This window comes from Rhea pennata, chromosome Z, assembly GCF_028389875.1.
Source record: "Rhea pennata isolate bPtePen1 chromosome Z, bPtePen1.pri, whole genome shotgun sequence".
NCBI classification, from domain to species: Eukaryota; Metazoa; Chordata; class Aves; order Rheiformes; family Rheidae; genus Rhea; species Rhea pennata.
In genome coordinates, this window is record NC_084702.1 from 68730085 (window position 1) to 68755635 (window position 25551).

General features: G+C 36.8%; 1 protein-coding gene across 1 annotated transcript in view; it reads left to right on the top strand.

Annotated features, from left to right (window-relative positions):
* Positions 1 to 25551, top strand: part of NADK2 (NAD kinase 2, mitochondrial) — a 36671-nt gene that overhangs the window by 4004 nt on the left and 7116 nt on the right. Inside the window, exons 2-9 of the mRNA XM_062599278.1 lie at positions 10602 to 10690; positions 11043 to 11131; positions 12398 to 12479; positions 14402 to 14485; positions 19370 to 19506; positions 20750 to 20828; positions 23069 to 23212; positions 25425 to 25480. Coding sequence (XP_062455262.1) covers positions 10602 to 10690; positions 11043 to 11131; positions 12398 to 12479; positions 14402 to 14485; positions 19370 to 19506; positions 20750 to 20828; positions 23069 to 23212; positions 25425 to 25480 — 760 coding nt within the window. The remainder of the gene's footprint in view (positions 1 to 10601; positions 10691 to 11042; positions 11132 to 12397; positions 12480 to 14401; positions 14486 to 19369; positions 19507 to 20749; positions 20829 to 23068; positions 23213 to 25424; positions 25481 to 25551) is intronic.

The window sequence follows — 25551 nt, forward strand, 5'->3', positions numbered from 1 at the left end:
TGTGCATTTGTATATTAAGATAGAAAATGCAGTAAGTCACTTAATGCAAAAATAATGCTGGGTATGTAACTATGGGCTTCTAATGAAACAGAATTTATTCCACATTTAAGAGGAGGCTGATTAGAAATCACTGGCTCCTGTAGCATACTTTGAGAAGCAGAATATTTCAGAATACAAGCTGACTATCTGACATGTCTAATAGGAGATAGAGGTGCAGAACAATAGAGGCCCTGAGCAGTTGTATCCTGAATACTTCTGTGGCTTTTTTTGACATACCAGGTGAGTTGTACTACTCAGACTCTGGTAAGGCCTGCAAGACTGCAGTTGGAGAATTCCTGAATTCTTTCTCTGTGCGAATAAAGATGGTGAAGGAACTGTCCCAGTGACCAAAAAAGAGGAGCAGATGGAGGATAGCAATGGAGAGCAGAAGCAAATGCTCTGAAGGAGTATTTGGTAGAGCTATAAAAGTTTAAATCCTCCATTGCTGCTTCTACATACATTACATCTGCTTGTTTCAAGCGGTTTGGGTATATCTTTTGGCAAATACTCTCAGATCCTTAAAAATAATCCTTAACCTTACCTGAACACATCTGATTATCACCATTAGTAAATCTGAAATAGCCTGAAAAGTGTGATTAAGAGCTCTGAAACCCCTTGTACAGGAGAGATTTTTGGAAGTCTCTAGTTTAGAAAGGAAACTAGAGACCTGTAAAAAATATTAGAAATTTCTTTTCTATTATCTGAAAAGATAAATGACCCATTGTGCTTTTAAAAAGCATTGCGTCAGTAAATTCTAAGCATCAATTTATGCAGGAAGCTATTTTGTTTCTCTTCCTGAGGGTTACAGAGAATACAATTCTTCTAATACTTGCAGTTACTGGCTGCAAGTTAAATATTAGTCATTCTCTTAAGTCCATACAAACAGATTGCTTACTAGAATCAACAGCGATCTGAATTTTCTGAGCTGGTTATTGGGACAGCATTGAAAGACAGCTGGCTTAACAAAAATTAACAACCTGGTCAACTAATAATACCTAAAGGTATTATATGTGTTAAAAGCATTTAAAGGCAATTTACCTTTTAATTGACTCTTAGAAAACCCATACAGAGCAAGCATTGCTATTCTCATAGTATAAACTGAGGGAAGTTAGTGTCTCAGTAGTAGATAAGCCTGATACCCTCTGAAACCTGCTCTTTTTCAGTTTGGTAATTACATGTCAGTTGCTCTAACTTCTCACTGCTGGTAGGTATTTAGGGAAGATTAACAAAGTTAGCTATCCAAACTCCACAGTATTAATGCATTTCATATGCAGTTTTAACTACCTTTGAATCATTTCCCTCTAAGATCAAAATCAATATAACTTATCTGATAAAATGTTTTCAATGTGGACCACAGTTGATACATAACTGTGCCCATGTTTTCTGCATCTTTATTTGGGGTGGGGAGGGAAAGAAAGGAGTAGGAGATCTGAAACAATTTTTGTTTCTTCTGTACTGCTGCAACAAGTTGTTGTGGGTGACAACAATGTGAAGTTCATGCAGCTTCCTTGAGAACTGTTGGCTCTGTAGAGAAAAGGTATCCTGTTATCAGCTCTTTTTATTGGAGGCACTCATCTTTAACACATGGCACCAAAACCATGCTGGTCAGGAAGGGAGGAGCATCTCTCAATAGGTAGGAAAGCTTCATTTGGAATTAGTGAGTTCTTGTGCACCAATAAAAACCTGCAAAATTGTGGAGAGAGGGAAGGAACCTACAAAAAAGCTGAAAAACCTTAATCTAGATGCTTTCAGCAGCAGCTGCTAGTAATTTATGCATTAAAATTTTCATGTTGCTTTTTAGAAAATGATCTGTTATGAAAAAATGTATTACTTCTGATTTGATAAGCAAAAAATTTTTTTTTATTACAGGAATGTTTCCTTACCTTCTTCCCCAGTAAATTGCAGAAGATGTATTTCTGCTTCATTTTCAGTTTGCCTTTGCTAATTACTAGAGTTTCAGATTGTGAATTTTGTGTCATCACCCTAAGGTTCACTTAGAAAAACCGTATCTGGGCTGTTGGGTTTGTAATGGATTTCTGCTTTAAAGACCTGCACTCCAACTCTAGCCCAGGTGCCAGTGATCTGCTGGAACTTTGCTTAAAAAATGTTACTCCAGTATTTTCAAAATACTATCATGTCTGTACATGCAAGCAAAGTGGCAGAAAGAAGTAATAATATGAAAGCTCGGTTCAACTAAATTCTAATTTTTAAATTTAAAATCAGATAACTGAGAAGGATTCTTGTGCTCTCCCCATGTGCCTTCTCCTCCCCCCCCCCCAAAAAAAAGAGGCCTGTGTGGTTTTTTTTTTAAGTTGAATTGCTTTGAAAAGCAGTAAATAATTGACCCATATAGTCTTATGTGGATCCACATATTTGGCATATGAAGGTAGTGTCTTTAAGTGGGAGCTCATTCAGCAAATGAGCTGGTGCTATGAAGATTTTCATCACTCTGATGATTTCAAACTACCTATCTCTGGTTGCTTATTCTGTAATGTGAATTATTGCAGCAGATTTCCAGTAGATCTTCTTCTGTTGAAGAGAATGTAAAGAATGTTTTAAAAACTGGTAGGACTATAGTTGCTTCCTTACCATGAAAAGAAAAAACATTTTTTCTCAATTTACTGAATTAGAAGCATACAGAATTCAAAAGACACAGCTTTGTATGATCTTGATAGTCAGTAAATGTGTATTCTAATCTAACACTATTTTCAGAAATAATTCTGAAATAGTCCACTAAAATCTTTGAGATAGGTGGAACTATAGTTACAATTAATGCAATCACAGTATGTATTTGCTTATTTTTACCTTTAAAATTTGATACAGTTGCCTTAGTGCTGGATAACTTCAGTTGCTTCTGTTTTGTTAAAAAAAAAAATCTAATTTTTCCTGTCATAGGAGGAGTCTGGAAAATGGTGGAAACAGAGGTAATGCAGTCACTTCCTCTTTCTGTAATGCTTGTTCTTCCAACACCTCATTCAAATACGCTTAATCATACGAAGCAAATAAATGCAAATACAGGTCCCTGCATTTGCATTTAAGTTAAACTTCATGGGCTATCTTGCTCAGCATCTGATTCTAAGTTCAGCCAAAAAGTAGGTTGTTCAGAAACATCTTTAATATTGTTTTTAAGTACTTAGCTGGTTGTGATTTGTGACATTGTTATGTTAGTGTCCTGGTAAATTAATGAACTGCATGATTCAATAGCCTGCACTAGATTTTTAAGAAAACTAATAATGCAGAAAGTAGTTACTAAATTGTTTACAGTTAACACCACAGTTTGCGCTATGCTCTATTAGCCTTGAATTACAAACCATCTGTGGTGTTCATTTGTGGTTAAAAGAACAATATTTTGTGATAGGTGAAGAATTAGAAAACAGTTTGACTCTTTTACTTTTCTTCAAATATATAGCTCAAACTCTTGCCCCAAAGCAGCATTCTTTTTCAAAGCTTCAGGAAAAACTACCTTCCTTTGTCAAAAAAACAATCATTGCCAGCTTTACCTAACCAAGTATAGAAATTACTGAGGTCAGAAATACTAGAATATGAAGTGTTTTGCAGATAAGATTTTGTAATCATCACTTTATAGTGGATACAAAGGCTGTAGCATTTGAAAAGCTACTGTTACTATATAATGGAAGTGAATGGTCTATTTTTTTAAAAAAATTTGGAAAGTATGAGCAAAAATTTCCTAGCTAAAACAGCCCTTGGGCTTCCAAGGCCTAAAGGATGACACATTAAACTATTAGATACCTAGAAAAGTCAAACTATGAGGAACTCCTTTATGCAACCAACAACTGATTAGTTCATCAATAAACGGTAGACAGACAAGAGTGCTGTTCAAGGTATGACCAACCTAATACCATTCTTCTGTGGTAGGTACTCTATAGAGGTCAGTGTACTTAACACTGTTACTGTAAACAAGCACTTTTTGTTGTAAACAAGACTTTTGTAGTAACTAATAACCCATCCTGGGAAGGAAGGGAGGAACTAGGTGCAGCTTGCAATTTTGCAGTAGTTTGAAATTGAAAACTTGATTCATATTTCAAGTTTTATAGAGACCTTAAACCTCCCTTGAGCCTAGGTCGTGCTGATTCTTTGTAGGACTTTGTGTTTTTGAAAAGCTGCACATTTCTTTGCTCCTTCAACTGAGGCAAATGATTATAATTAGAGCTGTAGTATAAGCAAGCTTTTAATTCACAGAATCACAGAATGGTTGATGTTGGAAGGGACCCTTGGAGATCATCTAGACCAACCTGCTCCCCACCCCCCTGCTCAAGCAAGTTCACCTATAGCACATTGTCCAGGATTGTGTCCAGACGGCTTCTGAGTATCTGCAAGGATGGAAAATCCACAACCTCTCTGGGCAACCTGTTCTAGTGGATTTGTGGATTATGTGTTTTATATATATATTTAAAACTATTGAATCATCTGAAACAATTTTGCCTGAAGTCTTCCTGGGACCTGGAGCTGAGTGTCCCAAAGTGGGTTAATACACTAGTACTGAAAGCATAACTCTGCTGAAGCTTCGCCTGTTGTGAGTACAAGTTTGAGACAGAGGCTTACCAAACAAAGCATCAGTTCACTGAACCTGAATTTTTTCAGTAAAGACATAGATCTGACTAGATGTTTTCGCAAATGTGATGACTCCACCAACTCTCTAGCAAAACCAGGAAAGATCAGACTTCATGTGTTTAGTATTTCTAGTTCAAAAGCAAGTAGGAGAGCATGCTTCACCTTTTAAGAAGTTTGAGAAGTCAGTAGCTTCAGTTAGGATCTTCGGTAGTTCAAGATCACTGATATCAATACACCAAATGAAGTTTTTGTGGATCTTGGTGACTGTTTCTCCTTGATAACACTTTTCCAGTTATAAGAAATCAATAATCAGGGTTTTGTGTCAGATTCAGACCTGGCCACCTGTAGTATAAAACCACAAAGTTGACCTTCTCTATCAGTTCCAGCTGATGTTAAAAGACCTACTAAAGATTCAGAGTAGTGGTTCAGGGTTCTTGGGAGTGTACTGTTAGCAGACCTTTTTCTGTAGAGTGCCTGAAATACTTCTAGGCTGCAGATTTCTACTGAGCAAGATCTACCACTAACTGCCCAGTTTCTTACTTTCACCTTTTTCTCTTGTGCTTTACTCTCTAAAATCCAGAAACTGAATCAGGCTATAATTCCACTTAATTTGTTTGTGGATTATTTGTAATATAAACCAGGAAATTTTAATATGTGATTGGAAGTCTTAAATATAGATGAAGAGAAACGAAAAACTTAGTTACTGCCTAACTTCTGAAGAAAGCTGAATTTGTTTTAGCAACACAGAAATGATGATTTAACTTAACCACTAGAGAAGATGGAAAAAATACCTGCATATTTATAATTATTAAATTACTGTAGATTACCAAAATCTTGAGGATTTTGGTACTTAAGCAAGTTTTGAGTCCATGTTCCTTATTTGTCAGGGAAACCAAGAGCTTGCTATATTCAGAGCTGTATCTGGTTCAAAATTTACCACCCTTCTGGAAAAGGAATAAAGTTTATTCCATGGCCCTGTTACAATAAATACTTAAAAAAAAAAAAAAAAAAAAAAAAAAACCCAGGGTACTAACTGTCTGTACTTGGGAGATAGAGTTGAACTCATGAGAAGATTTCTGAAGATTTGGGATGGCTTAGAATCCTGTATTCTGATACTTAATACTCGCTAAATGGTTTCACCTGTAGTAGTGGTAATAGCTTAAAATTCAAACTTGTCTTCTGTGTTTAACTGCTGCTTTCTAAATCTATTTGTTTAATTTTTTTTTTCCTGTAGAAATTGGGTGGAATAGAAACCAATAACTTGTTCTCATTTTTCTGCTTGCTTGGGGTGGGGGTGGCAACACATGACAGTGACATAACTTATTTTGGAAATGTGGGAGATCAGTCATTTCTAGATCTATACTTTCCTGCTTTGCCTTTGGTCAGGTGTTTAGTTTAACTTATTCTCCTGAATGAATAATAGACTTAAAGCAACCGATTGGTCTACGAATACATTAATTCCATCCTACTGCAGTGGCAGTTTAACATAATGTGAAGCTTAAGTGCTGTAAATTCAGCATAAGCCTAGTATTAGCAAAACTATATTTTTATATCTATCTGTATCTCCAAAATCCTAAAAGATCCTGTTTACCTTAGTGTAGTGAGATAAAATTTAGAGCTTTTTAGAACTTTGCCAGAGCAAAGTTGTGAATGCAATGAGATCAATATTCACAACATTACTGTTTTCCCCAAGGGCATACTATTTTATCCTAATGCTTAAGGTAGCAAAGGTTATCAAAACTTCTGTGACTTTTCTTTCCCTCTGTTCTCTAAATTGAGAATCATAATCCACTTCTGTAGACAACTGGGGATATTCTTATCTTACTTGGCTACATGTTTTTTCGTATTTGTTGCTGCAAGCCATACCCCTAATTGCAGAGCAGTTCTACTCTTCAAAACATGCAGTGTGAGATTTACCAGAGATGAGAGTTAAGATGCAAGACAGAAAGCAATAAAGGAAGTGTCTCTTGCCTAGAAGGCTCTTGAAGTTCTATGAAAAATTATCCTTTAAGAAGAATAATGCAGGAAGATAGGATGAGAAGAGCTTTTTCCAACATTCAATCTTGGCCTTCTCTATTGCAGGTTATTAAGAAAAAAGTACTTTAATAGAGCATGTTTTGTTCATCTTGATGTGTTTGCCAGTGACTACTAGTTTCAGAAGCCTGCTTTGCAGTATCTCTCTGCTGTAATGCTAAAGAGCACTGTTCAACTTGCATCTAAATGTATTTTTGGCTGATTTGTCCCAGTTTTTTTCATGTGCTAATGCACTTTTAGCTAGAATAGTGGTCTTACATTTATATTCATGTATTTTATTTTACAGGCTTGCATGCTGTTGAAGTCAGATTAATAGGGCTACTACAGCTATACTTGTTTCTTCTCACTCTCAGTGAATACTGCTGCTGTTAGGTATCAGTGTGATGTCCCCTTTAGGTGATTGCTCTTGTTCTCTGGTGTGTCATTTGCTGTGTGTTCTGCCCTTGTTCTGTCTTTGTGTGGATGTAGAACAGCAACTTTTCTTCATTAGTACTTTTCAATTTTCTTTTCTCTTATTGATCTTTCCTGATAACCAGTGGAATAAATTACTTACAGGCTCAGACCTAAGTATTGCCCTCACCTAGCTTCTCACAACTTCACAACACTATCAAATTCCAAGCATACTCCATTTGAAGTTCTGTAGCTCTGTAGGACCAGCATATTGTTTTCCAGTGTTTATCTAGAAAGACAGTCTTCAGTTTAGCCATTTTCTGGAAGTATACCACAGTCTTAAGTTTTTGTGTCTCTTATGATTTATGTTGGATGTTTTGAACTGTACTGGTAGACTTGTATGGCCTTTGTGGTTTGGCTCAGGCAGACTGTCACTCACAAGTTCTAGTTCTTTTAGGAACTCAGAGTTCTTGACCATTGAGCTCTAGAACGATGAGACTAGAGATGTGTAGACTGTTCTTAAATTGTGGAGCCTTTTGCAAATTAGCATGATTCAGTAACCCTGTAGATGGAGCTTATCTATTTAAACTTGAAGCCATAGCTTTTGTTTAGTTGAGCTGCCTAATGATACCTGCTTATTTTTCTAGGAATAAATTCGAAGAAGAGACCTCTACATACGTAATACCAGTTCTGTGTGCTGCTTTTAGCAAGAGTGGTGGTATATCACAAGTTTATTTCAGCCAGTCATCTAGATACTGAAGGCTTATTTGGGCTTTCTTCTTTTCTCTTCTTTTTGAAGCTGTTGATGAAATAATTTGACATATTTTAGACAAATACAAGTTACAGAGTGGATTTGATTTTAAAGCAATGAAATTATTTATCTCTCTTCTTGTTAGTAACACCAATGAAATGATAGCTGAAACAATACTACTGAAGTTGGAAGCTCAAATGTGTACAAATGAGTATACAAAGAGTCATTGCTATAAGTCATTGTTCTGAGATAAAAAGCTCTTTTGGACCAAGTTGAAAGGAAATGTGCTGACAAATGAGGCAAATAAATGAGGTAAATAGTTGCAAGATGGAGTTAGCAGGTTTTTTTGTATGTGGAAGTAACAGTCTGTGGAAATAGTTTGAAAAACATGCTTTAACAACAGTTTGTTTGTCAGGTGCTTGTTGGCAAGAGTTTTAATCACAGCAGATGTTTCTAGAGGAGGCATGAGTGAGAGTTTGGTTTTGTAACGCTGCTGTTGTTACGCTAAGGTTATGTGCTGTGGATTTCCTGTTCCTTCTGGTAGCAGAGCAATGTCAGTTTGTGCTCCGGAGAGCACCACTGGAAATCCTTATGCTAGCCATCCAAAACTGCAGATTCAGGGACAGCTTTTAACTGCAGGTGGTGAATATCTTCTTCCTTTTTCCTCTCCACTCTGAATGGCCTGCCTGAGGCTGGCAGTAGACCCAGCCAAGGGCAGTGTCATAACTCACTCTAGTTTTGCATATTCTTTCCCCTCCCCACAGTTAACCCAGCAGCACCTTTCAAGTTCCTAGTGCAATGCCATCCATTCTCAAGGTGCTTGGGAGATGTATAGGAATGTATCAGCATTGTAGCTGGGCAGTAAAAGAAGGGGTTGAAGTATGTGAGGTGGTTAATGGGACATTAACCATCTTTTCTCCCCCCTGCTCCCTCCCCCCCCCCCCAAAAGAAAAAAACAAAAAAAAAAAAAAACAAACAAAAAAAAACACTAGTACTAACAAGTCTTATAGAGATGACTGGAAAGCTGTGTGTGGATGTCTTCTGATCATCTGAATGCTTATCTTTACTAGTGACCCAACATAACTGCAAATTACTAGTACAGTCCGTCTGTACTGCCATTGGTGGCACCCAGGCAAAGCAAACCTGGGAGCCCCTTCTTTTGGAGATGGCTTCCTGATCCCAGCCCTCAGACCAGCTAAAGATGACATTTTTACTAATATTGATTCTAAATAGATGTTGAGTAGGACAGAGCTACAGTTTTAGTGTGATCACTTCCATTGTGTTTTCTGTAGTTTCTTCAGCTGTGAGTCTGTCTTTGCATATTTATCTAGTGGTTGGATTTCGTGACATCAATGAGTGACCCACAAATGCAATCGTTCTAAGTCTGTGTTGGATTGCAGTTAACCGGAACTGTCATATCCTTCTGCTCTTCTGCCTACTGTAGAGTTATGTGATGTGGGAATCTATATGAAAATGATATTAGATGTGGCTGTCTGACACCACTTACTCTTGGAAGGGCATGCAGCCTTGAGTAAAGACCCATGAATAAATTGATGGTGGTGCCTATTCAAAGCACAGAACAACTACTTTGCACAAGCTCTAGGAGAACTTTTGTTTTTACACTGGTAAATTCTTGAGCATTTATTGATCGTGAAAAGGAAGCAATGACTGTAAATTATTCAGGTTATAAGGAATCTTAGGATTCCATCTAGTCCAGGCTACTGCTTGAAGCGAGGTCTCATTCACTGTGGATGTGTTAACTTTCTAGCTTAAAGGCATCCCTTCATTTCGTACCCTCTTTCTTCCCCTTCCAAATCAGGTTTAACATACATGCAAACATGTATTTGACAGAGCTAGTCCCAAAAGATCAGATGAAGGTAAAGCATAGTGGGGGATGAATGCGTAAGGATGATGACTGAATTCTTCATGCAGAAGCTTGTTGCAAAAAAATGTAATCTTCAGTCTGAGGGCTACTTCCCTGTTCACTTGAGCCTATCCGTATGGATGTTTGCATGGTCTGAAGAGGATGTGAAGTTTAAGCATTTAAATTCTTCTGCTTCCAAGATAGATGATGCTAGAATGCAAATTTTAAATACTGTTTATCTTGTTCTTGTTACGAATTTGTTTGGAAAATCTGCTTTGTATTCTTGGGACCAAAATCAAAAATAGCATGTGGGTTGTTCTTCAGCTCTTTTTCTTTTTCTTTCTCTCTCTTTTTTTTTTTTTTTTTTTGTGGTGGTGGTGGTGCAGGGGATATGTCATTCTTGTCATTAGCTGGCAGTTTTCCATTGTAGTTCAATACAAGTTGAAGGTTAACATGCCAGGTGTTTCAAAATGTCTGGTTTTTAATTATCATTCACATTGCTTTCTTCTGTGGCCCTCTTTGTCTATAGTACAACATTTATAACTCTTGAAGTCACTGTCTAACTTTGGTTGGACAGTTTTGGTATCACTGTAGTATGGTTGATATAACTATACTTTATGTAGATTTAGCTAGAGTTTGTTATTCACCAAATTCAAAGGAAACAATGTCTGCAATTGGATAGAAATCAGTGTGACCTACTTGCCTGAATGTTCATGTAGGGCTATCAGAAAGTTCTCTGTCTCTTTGCTGCCATGGCTGCATAACTAAGTTAATACCAACTGTGAATTTCAGCTGACTAATATACCTATGAAGAAGTAACTGATGGAATATTTATAATGCAAGCTTGTATCTGTGGAAATAAAATGCATGCTTTTTATAGGTTGTGTTTATACTACCCAAGAGTACACATTGTAGTGCCTAGTTACTTAAAAATCAAATTTTGTCCCACAGCTTGCCTTGAAGGGATCTAACTACGCTGGTCTACTGGAGCGACATCGCATTCATACAAAAAACGTGGAGCATATTGTAGACAGCTTACGGTAAGATTGAATGGAGGATTTCAGGAACAGTGCAAATACTGACAGATTATGTTAAACAATGAAACAAGCTCAGTGTGATGAATGCTAATGCAATAGGAATACTGAAAGCAGGGTGATGTAGATGGACAGTAATTCCTGAAACAATCTTAATGTGAACTAGCTCAGTACAATTAAATAACACGCTGTGTTATTACCTTGAAAACAAATGAAAAATGTGAAGGACTTGTGTGAGAATCAAGTGCTCATAAACTAAATACCGTTGTAATTAGTCCTTAATTACATGTCAGTTTTTCAGAAAGATGTGACAAGGAACAATATAGGACGCATTCAGGCTTTTTCCTGCACTTTATAGGAACGAGAGGATAGAAGTCCGTCTTGTTAAACGTCGTGAATATAATGAAGAGACAGTTCAGTGGGCAGATGCTGTTATATCAGCAGGAGGTATGACTTTATGGTGGGAAGTATTGATTTCAGTATTTTTTTCATAGATAAACTTGCAAATTTTGCAGTGTGTGAAACTAATAGGGATATACCCATTTTGGAAATAAATTGCAATTGTCGGAAAACAAGAAAAAATTGTGACCATCCTCTCTTCCTCTAGTATTTGTAGCATTAGGAGGCAAAAAGTATGCAACTTCTGAACAGCCTGTGTAGCTGCTCAGAGCTTTTTAGAGTAGAGAAACTAACCTGATTCTTTCTTTGTAACATTGGGTGGCAGCAGTTTGTTCAGTTTTATTTTGTGTTTTGCTGCAAGTAATGCAACGTGTTACTAGGGCCTGATTCATGTTCAGAAAAGCATTGAGCTGCGGCTTCGTTCTGCCTTTCTCTTCTCCCATAGAGTCCACTTTGCTCATGGCTAGTGGTTACTGCACTCGGAATTTGTAGAAAGGGATGCATGTTCATACCTGAAGTACCTGAATATACTCCTGTAGATTTAGCAGACTTTCTAAGTTGGAAAGGGGAGGTTTGAATATTTTCTCTGCTGACATGGCTATGGCAACATTTGGCATAGTTATGAAGCCAGCAGCTAGGAAATAGATGGTGTGTTTTTTTTTTTTTTTTTTTTTTTTTTTTTTTAAAAAAAACATTACTTATTTTTTCAGGACTCGTATCTTGGTGCAAAGATCATTTTGGATTGTAATTACTTTTCTGTTTAAGGGACAGGAAAGAGACTGCTACATATCTGAAGAAACTAGGGACACTTAGACTTATATTTAAACAGTTTTATCTAAGATTTTTTTCCTAGTTGTGTGTATTTGGAACCAAATGAGATCTTTAAATTGTGCCATCTGATAGAAAATAAAGAACTAAAGCCACCTTTTTCATGTGATTCACAGTAAGATCTCTTATTATGCTGTTCCCTGTGGTTCTGATAGTATTTTCTAAACTTTTTTTTTGTTAAAAAGAATTTATCTTACTTGCCCTTTTCAAACTTGCTTCTGACAAATTCAATTGCCTGAGTATGTATAGCTGTCAGAGAGGTAGGGTTTTTTTCAGTCATTTTTGTCATCTTGAATTTGGTTGTCACTATCCAGTTTTAAATAGTTTCAGTAATTTTCCATTTTATTTTTGAACAACTCACCTAATCAGTTGTTGATACAAAAGTATGTAGTAATAATGCTTCAATTCATGAGAGATTACTTGGTTGGAATACTAGAATGTTAAGTGAAACTAACTTTTATTTTTGCTTTGTTGTTGTTGTTGTAGGTGATGGTACAATGTTACTGGCAGCCAGTAAGGTCTTTGATAAATTTAAACCGGTTATTGGAGTAAATACGGATCCTGAAAGGTATGAACACATTTGGGAAAGCAATACTTCATTTAATAGCAGGCATCATATGTACCTATTTTTTCCTGATGCTCAGGATATGAAGGAAGAGCCTTGAATACGAAATATTGGTAGTGTTAGATGAAACTGGTGTCTAAAATAAGTCCTTTTAAACTGAAGTGGCTTTTCTCAGCTTCACGAACAACCTTTTCCCTACAAAATCCAGTACCAGTAAGTATGGCACCATGTGAATTTATGCTAGCTCCAGAACAAAGTAGGATCACATTTGAAAGGAGGTCAACTGTGCAAATATTTCAGTAGCAGGACTTGTTTGGAGTGATAGTGTATGATAATGGATTGTTAATTAAAGTATATGAATGTGTGTATTAAGTAGTATTTCCAGAATGACTTTTCAGGATGTAACTTTCTTGCTCCTGGTCACTCTGTAGCCCAGCACAAGTAGGTGCTTTTGGACCAAGGTTTGAAGCTCGTGTCTAATAGGATGGTTTCTACTCTGGTTAAAACAGGCCTGCAAGGGCCTGTTATTTCCCCTCAGGTGGCTTTTTACTTCCTCCATTGTCTTTTCTAGTGGATTATAGAGGTAGTGAACTTACTACTTTTTTATTATGAAAATGTACACAATGAGTTATCCTGCCCCCATTTGAAAGGACATTTAAAGGTATTGACTAAGTAATAACTTAAACTGCCACAGTTATGTTCTCTCTCACACACACACACACAAATGTAATGGCACTCTGAGCTGATTAACTTGTATTACTAACCAAAAGCTCCAGGCTAGAGATGGTAGTATAGAATAGTGGCTGTAAAATGTGAAACTCAGTTGTTGTTTTTTTAATTAATTGAGTGGTGTCTGAATATTCAGGCACTTAATTTGTTTATCAAGAAGGTAAATCCTATGGGAAGTCTGATAGAGCCTCAACAAATGATGGTTTTTGTTCTGTGTTTTTTTTCTCGCCTCTGGTTCTTTCATGTAAATCATATCATGCTTCAGAGGACACTGTCTCCTCAGCCAGTTAATAGCATTTAGTTGTCCACTTATAACTCCACACAAGTTGCATTCACCTAGCAATAAGATTGATTTGAGCAGGTGAGTACAGTGTAGCACTGCCTGACTGGCATAACCTTCAAATGGATGGCAAGTGAAAACTCAGAATGCATCAAGGCTCTGTCTGTTGAGATTTCTAGACCTGGGTTTCTACTTCTGGTGTTCCTTATTAATCTAATCTTAGCTGATGAGAAAGTGATGGCCAAAAGGGTTTAATCCTTTCCAGCTCCTACTGCTCTTTCAAAACTTTTCAAATGCTGTGAGTAGATACTCTACAGTATCAAGTCTGAATAGCAGAGTTCAAATAACAACTGCCTTCAAGTTATCAAATATCACTCATGAAAGGGATCAGTGTTTGGTTTTCTGGCTTGAACATGAGATTCTTTTGACCTTAGGCATGTCACTTACCTGTCTCTTGTCACTAACTTATCTGTATATGGAGAAAATATTCTTTCTAACTCGGAAGTTTTATTAAGCTGAAGTTCCTTGTATAGAACTATGGTGATAGGAACTATATTAGTACAAACAGGTACTAATATTTTTACAGGATTATAGCTTAACAGGAAGTTTTTAGGGGAAACATGGAAGAAAGCTCAGCATGCCTTTTCCCTCCCCCTTCCCCTCCCCCCCCCAGTTTTCCTTTGGCCTGAAAAATCTGTACTATTGCTGATATGTATATAGGAATGGTACAGAAGCATAGTTGCAGTATCAAAAAGATGAAGACTTTTGATACATTTTTTTTAGGTGAAAGCTTTGCTTCATCTAGCCAAAATAACTGTTTTTTTTTTTCCTTTTTTTTTTTTTTTTTCTTTTAAAGGATGAAACCTCAGGAGTTATGCTGTCACTTTCATTGTCTCTATTCCTTTTTGGCTTCCAGATCAGAGGGCCACTTATGCTTGCCTGTGAGATATACACGCTCTTTTCCTGAGGCGCTGCAGAAGCTTTATCGTGGTGAGTTCAGGTAGGATTCACTTTTTTTTTTTTTTTTTTTTTTTAGTGCTCTATTTATTTATTTATTTTTAAGTAGTATTATATTGGGATTAATGTTGTGCAATTCCTAAGGAAGAGATGATGGTTAGTAAAATCTTGATGCCTCAAAGTGGATTCTGTAGATGTGTACCATGCTGAATCGTGGATTTGTGGTTGAGGGTGGGATTGGAATACAAAGCACAAAACTTTCTGCCAGTTCCACCAAAGACTTTGCTATGACCTTCAGGAGTTGACCGACTCTTCTGAATTACCAAATGTGTAAACAAGGAACTTCTTATGAAGGATGCATTGATTTACATGTTTTAACACTTCAAAGTATACTTGGTAGAATAATGGGCCATATTAATATCTTCTTGGCAGAATCTAATGAGCTATAAAGTATATATAATTAGGAGATGGTCAGTCTGAGGTTTTGGTGACTAATGTAGAACACTTTAAGTGCTGTTACCAGAGTAATGTTAGTGAAAGCTTGCTTTTATTTTTTTTTAAGAATACTGAAATTAGCTTGGTTCTTTCACTACTCACTACTGTTAGAATTGAATAATCCCACTTGAATTAAGCAGGATGCAATATGAATTTTAAAAGGCACAGTGAGGAAGTTTTTCATACTCTTGTTTAAAAAGTCTTTCTGTGCTATATTAAAATTCTGGATTGTTTATACAGTGGCAAACCATCAAGCAGAAATAAGTCTTTCACATGAAAACATTGCAATTTGTTTATTTGTACTTCAAATATATTTGTAGCTTGATTGAAGTGTAATTTTATTAGTGGCATACCAGAGGAGGCTTCTAGAATCAGGTTAATACAGTCATAAGGACTCATTGTAAATAACTGAATAGTTCAATCTGTTACTAAATGAAAAGGCAGTTGTAACTCTGTCCTGAGACATGGAGAATAGAAACTTTAAACTGTCCATCATGTGAAGTGATTTAATTAAATCTGGCAGTGTAAATGCAGGTAACCTCCTTGATACTGTAACTGCTTCTGATGTTTTGTTGGATGCCATGTTAGATTTTACATTGCTGGTACTCTTGTTGTTGCTCATTATGGACCTGAAGCCTCATCAGAGCTAAAACGGTAAGCATTTTTCTCGTTATTGTTCTGGAATAAATTTGACTGAAAACTTGCGTCCCTTAGCAAGGACCTGTTCAGCACAAGGAGCATCTCTTCTTACTGGAGTTCTCAGAGCAACTGCTATGTCCCATCCTTTTCTTCTGTGATTCAAAGCATAACTAATGTGCATTGCTTGTGTATCTTGATGTTGCTGTGCTGTTCTGCTTGCCCTTCTAAGGATTTCAGCACAGGCCTTTCTGTATCTGCCTTTGGAAGCAGCTAAACTACTTACAGCCTGTCTCCTCCTACTGTATCTTTGATATTTATTCTCAAGTGGAGACCTGAGTAGCATCACCAAGAGAACTGTGGAAGTGTCTGCTTTGGTGCAATTTTTTTCTTTCCTTCCTCAGATTCATGTTACACTAGTACCTTTGTGCATGTCTGTGTAGGCATAAGTTTACAGGAATGTGTGATTGTGCTAAGGGAACATACTTCCTGCTGTTACATAGTGAAGTAGTTTACATTTCTCCTATCTGTGCTTGCCTACAGTGTGTCAGTTTTCATGCTAAGTTTAAATTAAGCAGAAACTTTGGAACCACTGATGAAGGCTGAGCTCTGCAATTGTGGTGCAACCCCTTTATGTGACTTCCCTTTTTTTTGTTTTCCAGTATGAAATACTTCAAACTGGTTTGGGTTACTGAACTTTTTGATCTAAATAGAACAAGTTCAGTCACAGTCAAAACCTAAACTGTAGTTGAACATTGGTCTCACTAGTTATAAAACAGTGACCCTTCCCTGTTTTGAAAGCCTCAAAATCATTAGTTGCGAGCAAAGTAGAAATCTCCTATCAGTTTTGGAGAAATTGGAACAGTATCTTCTTAAATGACTCACTAGTAGTGTTGTTTGCATTTTGTTCAGGCACAGAGAAAGCAAAACTGAGGAATGAGTTTGGCGGGGAGCAGAATGGATTAGGAGAGGGACACTGAGATGAGTAGAAAACTTGGAAGTTAGGGTGTGAAAGATCAGCTGAAGCTAATATTTCAGTAGTGAGGTAGAGACTTAGTTGAGAATTCCACAGCGCCTGAGTTCTACCAGTAATATTTTCATTTCCCTTAAACTGAACAAAACTGAAATATAGATTGCCTTCAGTTTAAACATCTTCCAGAATATTTAGTCTAAAGGGTTTGTTTCACTGTCACTGTAAACACCCAGGAAACATTTTACTGGAAGATATTAATCTAATAAGCTAACAGTTGAGTCTGGAGCCCCCTGCAACAGGAAGGAATTGACTGAGACTGCAGGAATAGCTGAACAACAGAAGTGATAGTTTGTAATTCTTAGGGAAGGAACAAGAAGTACAGCTGGAAAAATGGATTACAACAAAGCAGTCTAAAACACATTGGGAGTGTAAAGGAAAGTAAATTCTAAGGGGAGAGAAGGATCAAGAAAACCAGCATTGCTCTGAAAAAATGATTAACTTAATTGGAATGTAGTAGTAGCTAGACTTGAGCTCATGACTGCTTTTAGCAAGCAGCGATTTGAGAGAGAAGGAAGACTCAGCCAATTACAGATGAGGAATGTAAGACTATACATGTGTAAGAATGAAATTATTCCATGCCTTGATTTTTTTTTTTTTTTTTTTGAAATACAACTGACCAGGAGTATAAAGGATAGGTATGTAAATTAAGCAGTGAAAGATCAAAACAATTAAGTAACAGGGAAAGAAAACAGCAGACAGTACTGAGAGCACTGGACTGACTTTAGTCACCTTTCCCTAGGAACATTACTTTCTCGGATTCCACTATTAAAATTACTAAAAATGAAAATCTTAGGGCAGAATAGGAAGGGAGTGGGTTGTTGATGACTCGGCAGTTTTCAGCTTCATTTGGTGTAAGGAAATTTTTTAAATAGTTGGTTTACTGGATGAAACTGAAAGAGCTTTCGGTCATAATTCCCGAGGGAGGTGTCAGTGACCAGAAAAGAGGTGGTCTTCATTCTCCAGGTATGTGACAGTCACCTTAGTGAAACAATCTGTGTAAACTCTTCTCTTACAGTCCTGTGTAATAGTCATCAAGACTTACTAAGAGCAAACAATGTCAGATTATCCGTGTTTCTTTTTATGGCAATAAACAGCGTAACACTCTCTCAGAATCGTAGCTGTCCTGTATGCTTTTTTTATAGGAGTTTGGATGCATTCTAGCATGAGTATTGTAAGGAAGCTAGTTTAATGACATCTATTGCAAGCTTTCTGCCTGGCTGCCTGAATTGTGCTTGGAATATCAGGGCAGATAGTTAATCATACTAAGGGTATATTGAATGCAGCGTTGCTAGGATGTTCCTTGGGTTTTGTAATATCTAGTACTTTCTTTCATGATCTGGGCGAAGGTGTAAATAGATGCTACATTTCTTAAAGATCAAAGTAGGATGAACTACAAACATTTAGGAAAGCAGGATTAGCATCCAAATAGATTGAGACATTGAAATAAATGCTTTTCAGTTCAGTCAAGACATGTGCAAAGTATTGCATTTACTGATTGGAAGAGTCAGATGCAGAAATACACAATGAAAATGACAGGCAGATGTTTCATATCTTGAATTATAATGGGCTGAAAACCAAATCTAAGTTAGTGTCAGCGTTACGGAAAAAGCAAACATCATACAACTTTTTGTATAAACACAAGACACATTTAAGATGTAAAGTAATTTTTTCTCTTGGTCTAGTACTGGAAAAGCCTCAAATGGTATAGTGTGTGAGGATTTGAGTACTGAGGTTTCAGAAGAGCAACAGCAGTAAAGCTGATTGGAAATTACCTTCTCTTCTCCCCCAGGAAGTTCTAGGAAAGTTGATGCATTAAGGTGCAGAGAGGAGAATTGAGTTCAGTATAGAAAAGATTAAGTGAAGTTATAGTGTGTATATTTGAAGATCAGAGTTACTGTAAGATAAGATGTCGTCCTAATTCAGAGATAGAGAAAGTAGTAATGGATTTCTGTTCAGCCTAAATCTTCCTTGGTGTTATTTTAGGAAAAATGTAAGCTGGTTACTGTGACCCAAATGTCAGCAATGTGAACTGGGCAAAGCTGTGTTCAAAACATTTCACTGCTATTTGCTTTCTGAATCAGAACTGCTGCTACTGTTTTGTTTACTGTAGTCTCTAAATCATGAGAGGGAGAAGGCCCTCATCTAGGAAAAAGCCCTACAATCTAAATGATGTAACAGCTTAGCAAAGAAGAAACAAAAGGATGTAAAAGGCATTCATTTGAACTTCTCTCTCGATCATCTTAAAGGACTTGCAAGGGCAGGAGATTATTAAAATGACGGATACTTATGGCCCTTACAGAGAAAGGAATGTATAGAGTTGCTGTTCTGGATGTCTGCAAATATAAGCAAAGTGATGCCAAACATCCAGCAGCTATTTGCTGTGTAAATTCCTAAGAGCCTGTTACTCATTATGCCAGTCGCTAATTCATATCTAAATGCATTATTCATTGTTTAAAAAGGTAAGATGTAGTATTTGTAGGTTTGTTTTGATTGGTGTAATCTTATTTCACATGTACAAAAATCATTAGCTAGCAAATTAGTAAATGTAAAATATTTGCATTTGAATGTGACTTTTCTAAATTTAGAAGTGATAGTGGAAGCTTTGAAACTTAAAGTTACTTGGAATGTACTTTAAACTTTTGATCTTAAAATACTCTGCTTTGAGAGTGAACCAATGAAAAACTCATTCTATCTTCAAGGCTCTAATTTTAGCTAACTTTACAATGAGCATTTCAGCTGCTAATACCAATTTCTTTTTTTTAGGTGGCAGTGGCGGCAACGAATCAGACTGTATCTTGAAGGAACTGGTATTAACCCTACCCCTGTAGATCTACATGAACAGCAGCTAAGCCAGGAGCAACACAGCAGGGCTCATATAAATGAAAGATTCCAGGATCAAAGTACGTTAAAGTTAGTGACAAGAATGTAACCCCTTTGCCATAATAACTTGGAATAGGAAACACAGATTTGTAAGAATTCATGAAGTGTTTGAAGTCTGGTTGCTACCAGGCTGATACAGACGCATGCATTTTAGAAGTGAGGGAGAGATGGCTCTTCTTAGCTCAGACTCTTAAGGCTTTATATATATATATATATATATATATCTTTTTAGGGAAGTACCTTAGGTTTTTATGTGCTTCTTCTGCACTGTACAGTTAGAACTAGAATTTAATATTAACACTTAAAAGGAAAAAAGTCTATAAATTAACTGTTACCTATTGGAAAAATATTTAAACTCTTTAAATAGTGTCTTAGTGTTAGTGTGGAGATGTGGGGTAACTACACAAAGTTTGCCATACAATTAGATGTTTTGTGTGTGTGTATACGCACACATGTGCTCTTAACTTGTGCTGAATTTGAAGTAAATTACCACATAATTGAATAAAACCACTCTCGGACTACCCACAAGTGGCTGTATGCTTGCAAATACTGGTATAGGAAGATCATGCTGTTAACTTTTTTGTTATTGTTGAAAGATGGGAAGTTTCAACAAGGGAATAGTGTTTAATTACTGCATAAATAGCTTGTAGAGTTTAATTGTATATTGAGACAAATTACTGCAACTTCGAAGTAGGAGGATTGAATAGGATTAGAATGTTTTAGAAATGAGAATTTCTTCCTGGGCAATCCCTAAGTAATAAAACACATTCAGTTGCTTAATTTATGGCGAACTAATTTCTGTCTTTGCTTCTAGTCCTGGATTTTCCTGCTGAGAAGGCCTTGTTCAACATGAACTCTGAGTCCTTATTAATTAGAAGTTAGTTTGTGGTGTGTAATCTAACTCTCTGAAATTTATCCAAAACATCTGTTAAGTCACTGTCAGTGAACTTCACTAAGCTAGAGGAGTGACCACTGACATAGAGTTCATACTGTCTGGTTAAACACAGGTTCTAGGAAAAACAGTGTTCAAAAATGTGTCATTGTTTTATTGGCCTTGGTTCAAATATTTGTGGTCTCTCATAAAGGACTGTGACTGGATACAGAAGCAATTGGTGAAAAAATTGAGTCCTTGAGCTGAACACTGAGAATTAAGGTCTAGAATGCAATCCCAGGTAGCAGACTACATTCTCTAGAGTCACGAATTGTTTTTGAAAATTGGGTTTTAGAGCCTTGAGTTGAAATGACCATATTCAATACCTGCAGGATCTGAGATTTCTGGTCCTCATCTTTTGCCAGTGAGAGCACTCAATGAAGTCTTCATTGGGGAATCTCTCTCATCCAGGTATGTTTAATTCTTTACTATGGCAGCAAGGCACAGTTGACTTTATTTTTTCAATGAAATTGCAGTGAACAATTGGAAATGGGAAGTCTTTGTTGTGAAATTTCTATCTTAGTCTGTGAATATATAACACTGCATTGTTGCTGGTTTCAGAGTGTGTATTCAAAGACTTTTTTGGTGCAGTGATATGAATTAGTGTTTTCCCTCTTCCTGTCTGGCCACTCTGTTTCATTATTCCTGTTTTTTCTCTTTGTTCTACTCCTTTCCTGGATAGTTCTTACATAACCAGATACCTTTGATTGCTGTCTTTTCAGTGGATTGAAGATTTTTGATGGCTGTCCTTAAATTGTTTCGTCCTGCATCTTTTCTTAAATATCTAGTCATAAGCTTAACATGACCAAACTGAAATCCAGTAACTTCTCCTTTTCCTTTCTTTGTCACTAGAGGCAAAGGTAGTGGCATCCCTTTGGTTGAGTATTTGTTATTATAGAAAAATGTCTGACGCTTCCTTCCTTGTTTTAAGAAACCAGTTTATATCAAATCCTGGTACTGCATTCTCCAAACTATCTTTAGGACAATCCTTTTTATCCCGAAGATAAAGGCATCTCCCCTAATCAAAGAAGGATGTGGGGAAAGTGATTGGGGCTGCGGGAAAGGAGTTAAAACATGATTCTGAGTCAAGACTTCTGGCCAAACTTTTACTTGTATCTTACATCCCTTTCCCCTTTACTCTGTGGGGTTTTTTTTGTTTGTTTGTTTGGGTTTTTTTTGAAAAAAAAAAAAAAAACCTTTAGAGTGTAACTTCTTCTTGTGTTTGTACAGTGCCTGGGACACTGTGGTTGCTGCTGGAAACAGTATAAATGTTCCATGAGTGCTTTATCTTCCATCTGGACTGCAGCCTCAGACTGGCAGAAGGAATTAGTCTCAAACAGATACAAATTTTGCTTTCTACTAAATCAAACCTAATTTTATCAAGGTGCTAAAAAGTTTCTCTAACATACAGCAATAGAGGAAGACAAAGCTGCTTTCTGACACTTTACAAAAACCCTCTACTTCTGAATACCAGAAATACGTTGTGCTTTTTGATTCCAGAATATTTGATGAACACCAAAGAATACGATATCTGTAGGAGCAAATTTCCAGTAGCAAAGATTGTGTATAATAACCCTAGGTGTTTCTAAGGGCTTTTTCCTACATGACAGTTGAAAACTGGAAAAGAAAAATCTAGTTTGCAAAAACTTTGTCTTAATCTGAGTCAAGCTGTGCATCTCTGTTCTTAATTTGTTTCTAGTTTTCATTTTTCAATATGTTCAAGAGTGAGTATGCATAATGCTGTTAGTCACAAACAGTCTAAACTGTTTGACACCAAATATTCAAGAAATATATTGTTCCCAGTCTATCCAGACTGAAACTTTCATTACCCAAAGCAATTCAGTAAGCTCCTTTTGCTAAGAAGGGTGCAACTCAGTCATGCTGAACACCGTGACTGTGTTTTTCTGAAAGCTGTATCATATTGTTGAATATGAATATTAGTCATTATAAACATCAATTATAGTTTCTAAATATATGCTTAAATGTTCTGAAACTTATGGAAAGAGTTGTTGTGGTTGCCATTGGCCTAGCATTAGTAAGGAATTCTATGAGATATGGTTAATACCATACAAAGTGATGATTGTGCCCAAAGACTTATTACACTGAGTTTTAGGAAGAATTTGCCCTGGAGAGAAACTGAGCCTGCTGACTACTGTCAAACTAAAACTGTTCATGAAGAATCACAGTGGATTTTTAATTACTGAAGTGATCAAGAATTCAGCTTGGAGCCATGCTATTACTCACTGACGTTGGAATTTTTTACCTCTTAGTGTTCCCTGATGTAATTTTGTGAGACCTAATCACAGCATAAGCTCAGTTTTTGTGGTAGTTCAACAGTTATGCAAAAAGGTAATATATTTGTAGTTTCATTTGTAAGTCAGCAAACCCTTATGCACAAAGCTATTGCCAGATGAACTACAGAGTTCGTAGCTCAGAGTGTAATGTGAAAAGCAGCTGCAGAAAAACTGCTTAAAAGTTCATGCTGCAGATCACATTGTGTGTTATAAAAACTGCTATAAAAGAGTGAATCAAAAGTGGCTGCCAAATCAGAAATGCACTGTGCAAAGCCTGTGAAATTGTCATCCGTGTCTGAAACTGGCCCCTCTAAATTTTTATTTGCCTGATAAGGCTGTGTGTTCTGTCTCATTCAGGGAGAACTATAAGTCCTGCAAACCCAGTTTTAAATTCTCGCTTCATAGGGCCTCCTATTATGAGATATCAGTTGATGGTGGTCCTTGGGAAAAACAGAAGAGTTCAGGGCTTAACGTATGCACCGGAACAGGATCAAAAGCATGGTAAGTTCATTTCACTGCTTTGACAGAAAAGATTGTTTCAGATATGTTAGCTTTTGATGAATCTGTTTTGCCTAAGCATCTTACCTGTATTGAAGCCCTCTTGGGCTATGGTCAGTCAGTGCATGGCACAGCTATGTTCTCAGTATGGTTCTCAGTATGATTCAGAGCCCTCTCAGGTGTTTGAGAAGAGCAGCAAACCTCCCACTTGCAAAGGTGAAGAGGAGGAAGAAACAAATAATGAATTGAGGGATTGTGACAGAAATTTACCTTAGCTATAACTTTGTCAGGTGAAGAAGATTGGATTCTCTATGTGCAAATGATGGGAGGTGGTGAGGGAAAGAGATCCTGCTCTGACTTGCAGAGCATGTAAGGGGGGTTTCCTTGAACTACTCTTGTTGGCTAAAACAAAAATATTTAGATATAGCAGTTTGGAAAACTTCTAAGCTCTAAACAGAATGGGAAACGTACTTGGAATCTGTTAAGTGTTCTCTGGCACATGTATTGTCCTTTCTTCTTCCAACTCTCTTAAACTTAGTTGAAAAGGCACAGTTTTTTTGCCAGATTACTTCCCTAAAATAAAGGGCATGTCTAAGTGGAATTACACTAGTCTAGTCAAAGGGCTAATATTCTTAACTTCAACTTAAACAAATTATATTATTGCATATAGATACAATGTATGTAATTTTCTGAGATGTGAGAAATGTACAGTGAGCCTGTTTTATCTGGAAATCTGGCTGTAGTTATGGTTTAAAGTTGTACAGCAGGCCCTGGATTTGTGTGACAGACTAACATGGACTAAAACCGAAGCTTTTAGTGAAATACAGAAATGAATATTCATGCTGTAACTATGGTTACTGGGTTTTAGCTTTCATTGTACTTCAGAATCTTGTATTCAATGAGCATAACTTGGTTGCAGAAGCTGCCAAGGATGAAATCGGCAGATTGCTGGGGGAGCTTTTCTAGTGCTTAGTAGCTTGGGAATGCAATGCCTTAGCCTGAAGCTGTTCTTATGCATTTTATCTGTTGCTTATATGTTCTGTGCTGAGCAGTCCCAGAAGAAGGGACCAAATCCCAGGACTGTGCATTTTCAATGCCACAATTGTGTTTACTGCTGACTTTTCTAAGCTTACTCTATGGTTCTGATTCTGACATGCTGTGGTGTACTGAAGACTCAACCTCAGAAGATGACCTTCCTTAGACTGTGATTAAGGTGGTTTCTTGGAGTTCAGGCCTCCTCAGCCTGAGAAGCATTTAAATCCTCCAAATGCTTCCTTTAGCTGCAAAAAATTGCATAAAAAGTAGCTAGTTAGGAGGGAACAATTTTGAGTTCTGCATCTCAGTTTCTCCTGAGCATCTAATTGGTTTTGCAAGTAGGCAAGGAGTGTAAGAGGAGCAACTTCGGACAAAAATCCTCAACGTTCTCTGTAGTCTGCCAGGTATGTGGTGGTTGTCTGGTATTTTACTGTCACCACAGAAGTACTAAACGCAAGATTGTATATTCCACTGAGAACTGAACAGCTGAGGTTCTGTTGCTGTGCAGGTGTTTTCACCTAAATTCATTTTGAGGTTGGGCATAGAAAGTGACTTTTCTTTTTTTTTTTTGTTTTCTTTTTAACTGACATTTAGACTTGTCTCAAACTGAGGTTTCTTGCTGACTTGTCATGCACCCAAATGTGGCAGAAGGAAAAAGCATCTAATTGTTTTCTATCTGTACTATAATGCTTGCACAATTCAAGTACACAAATTATGATACCCTTACACTGACAAAGTAGCGTGAGATTTGTAAAGAAGTGTTGGGTCCAATACGTTAGGAATAGCAAAAGGACTTAATTTACAAGAGGTGGACTGAAGGGATAGGAAACAAAATCTACACAAAAACTGTCAGGTTTCAATTTTTTTAATGTGGACTTAAATCATCAATTATTTGAATTTTAAGGCAAGAGAATTATTGATAGGGAGACTGTGCTCTGTGTATCATGCTTTTCCTTCCTGAAAATTTCACTTAATGAATTAAGTTTTAGGTAAACTGTAGGTTTACCAAACTACAGAGATTTGCAACCCAAGAATTATCAGATTCTTTGGAAAATACCCTAAAATATCAGCCCACACTTGATAGTGTTTTTTATTCTTTCTGGAGTAAAATCTAATTCTTACCTGTATGGAAGTGTGTTTCTCAAATTGTATTGCTTAGCGAACTTTTTTCTCTGTCCAGGTCCTATAACATTAACAAAGTAGCAAATCAAGCTGTTGAAGAGATCCTTCAGATTGGTGAGTGAACAATGTAGCACTACTGGCTAAGTATATCTGAGATACTCCTGTCTAATTGGGGTTCTCTCTCT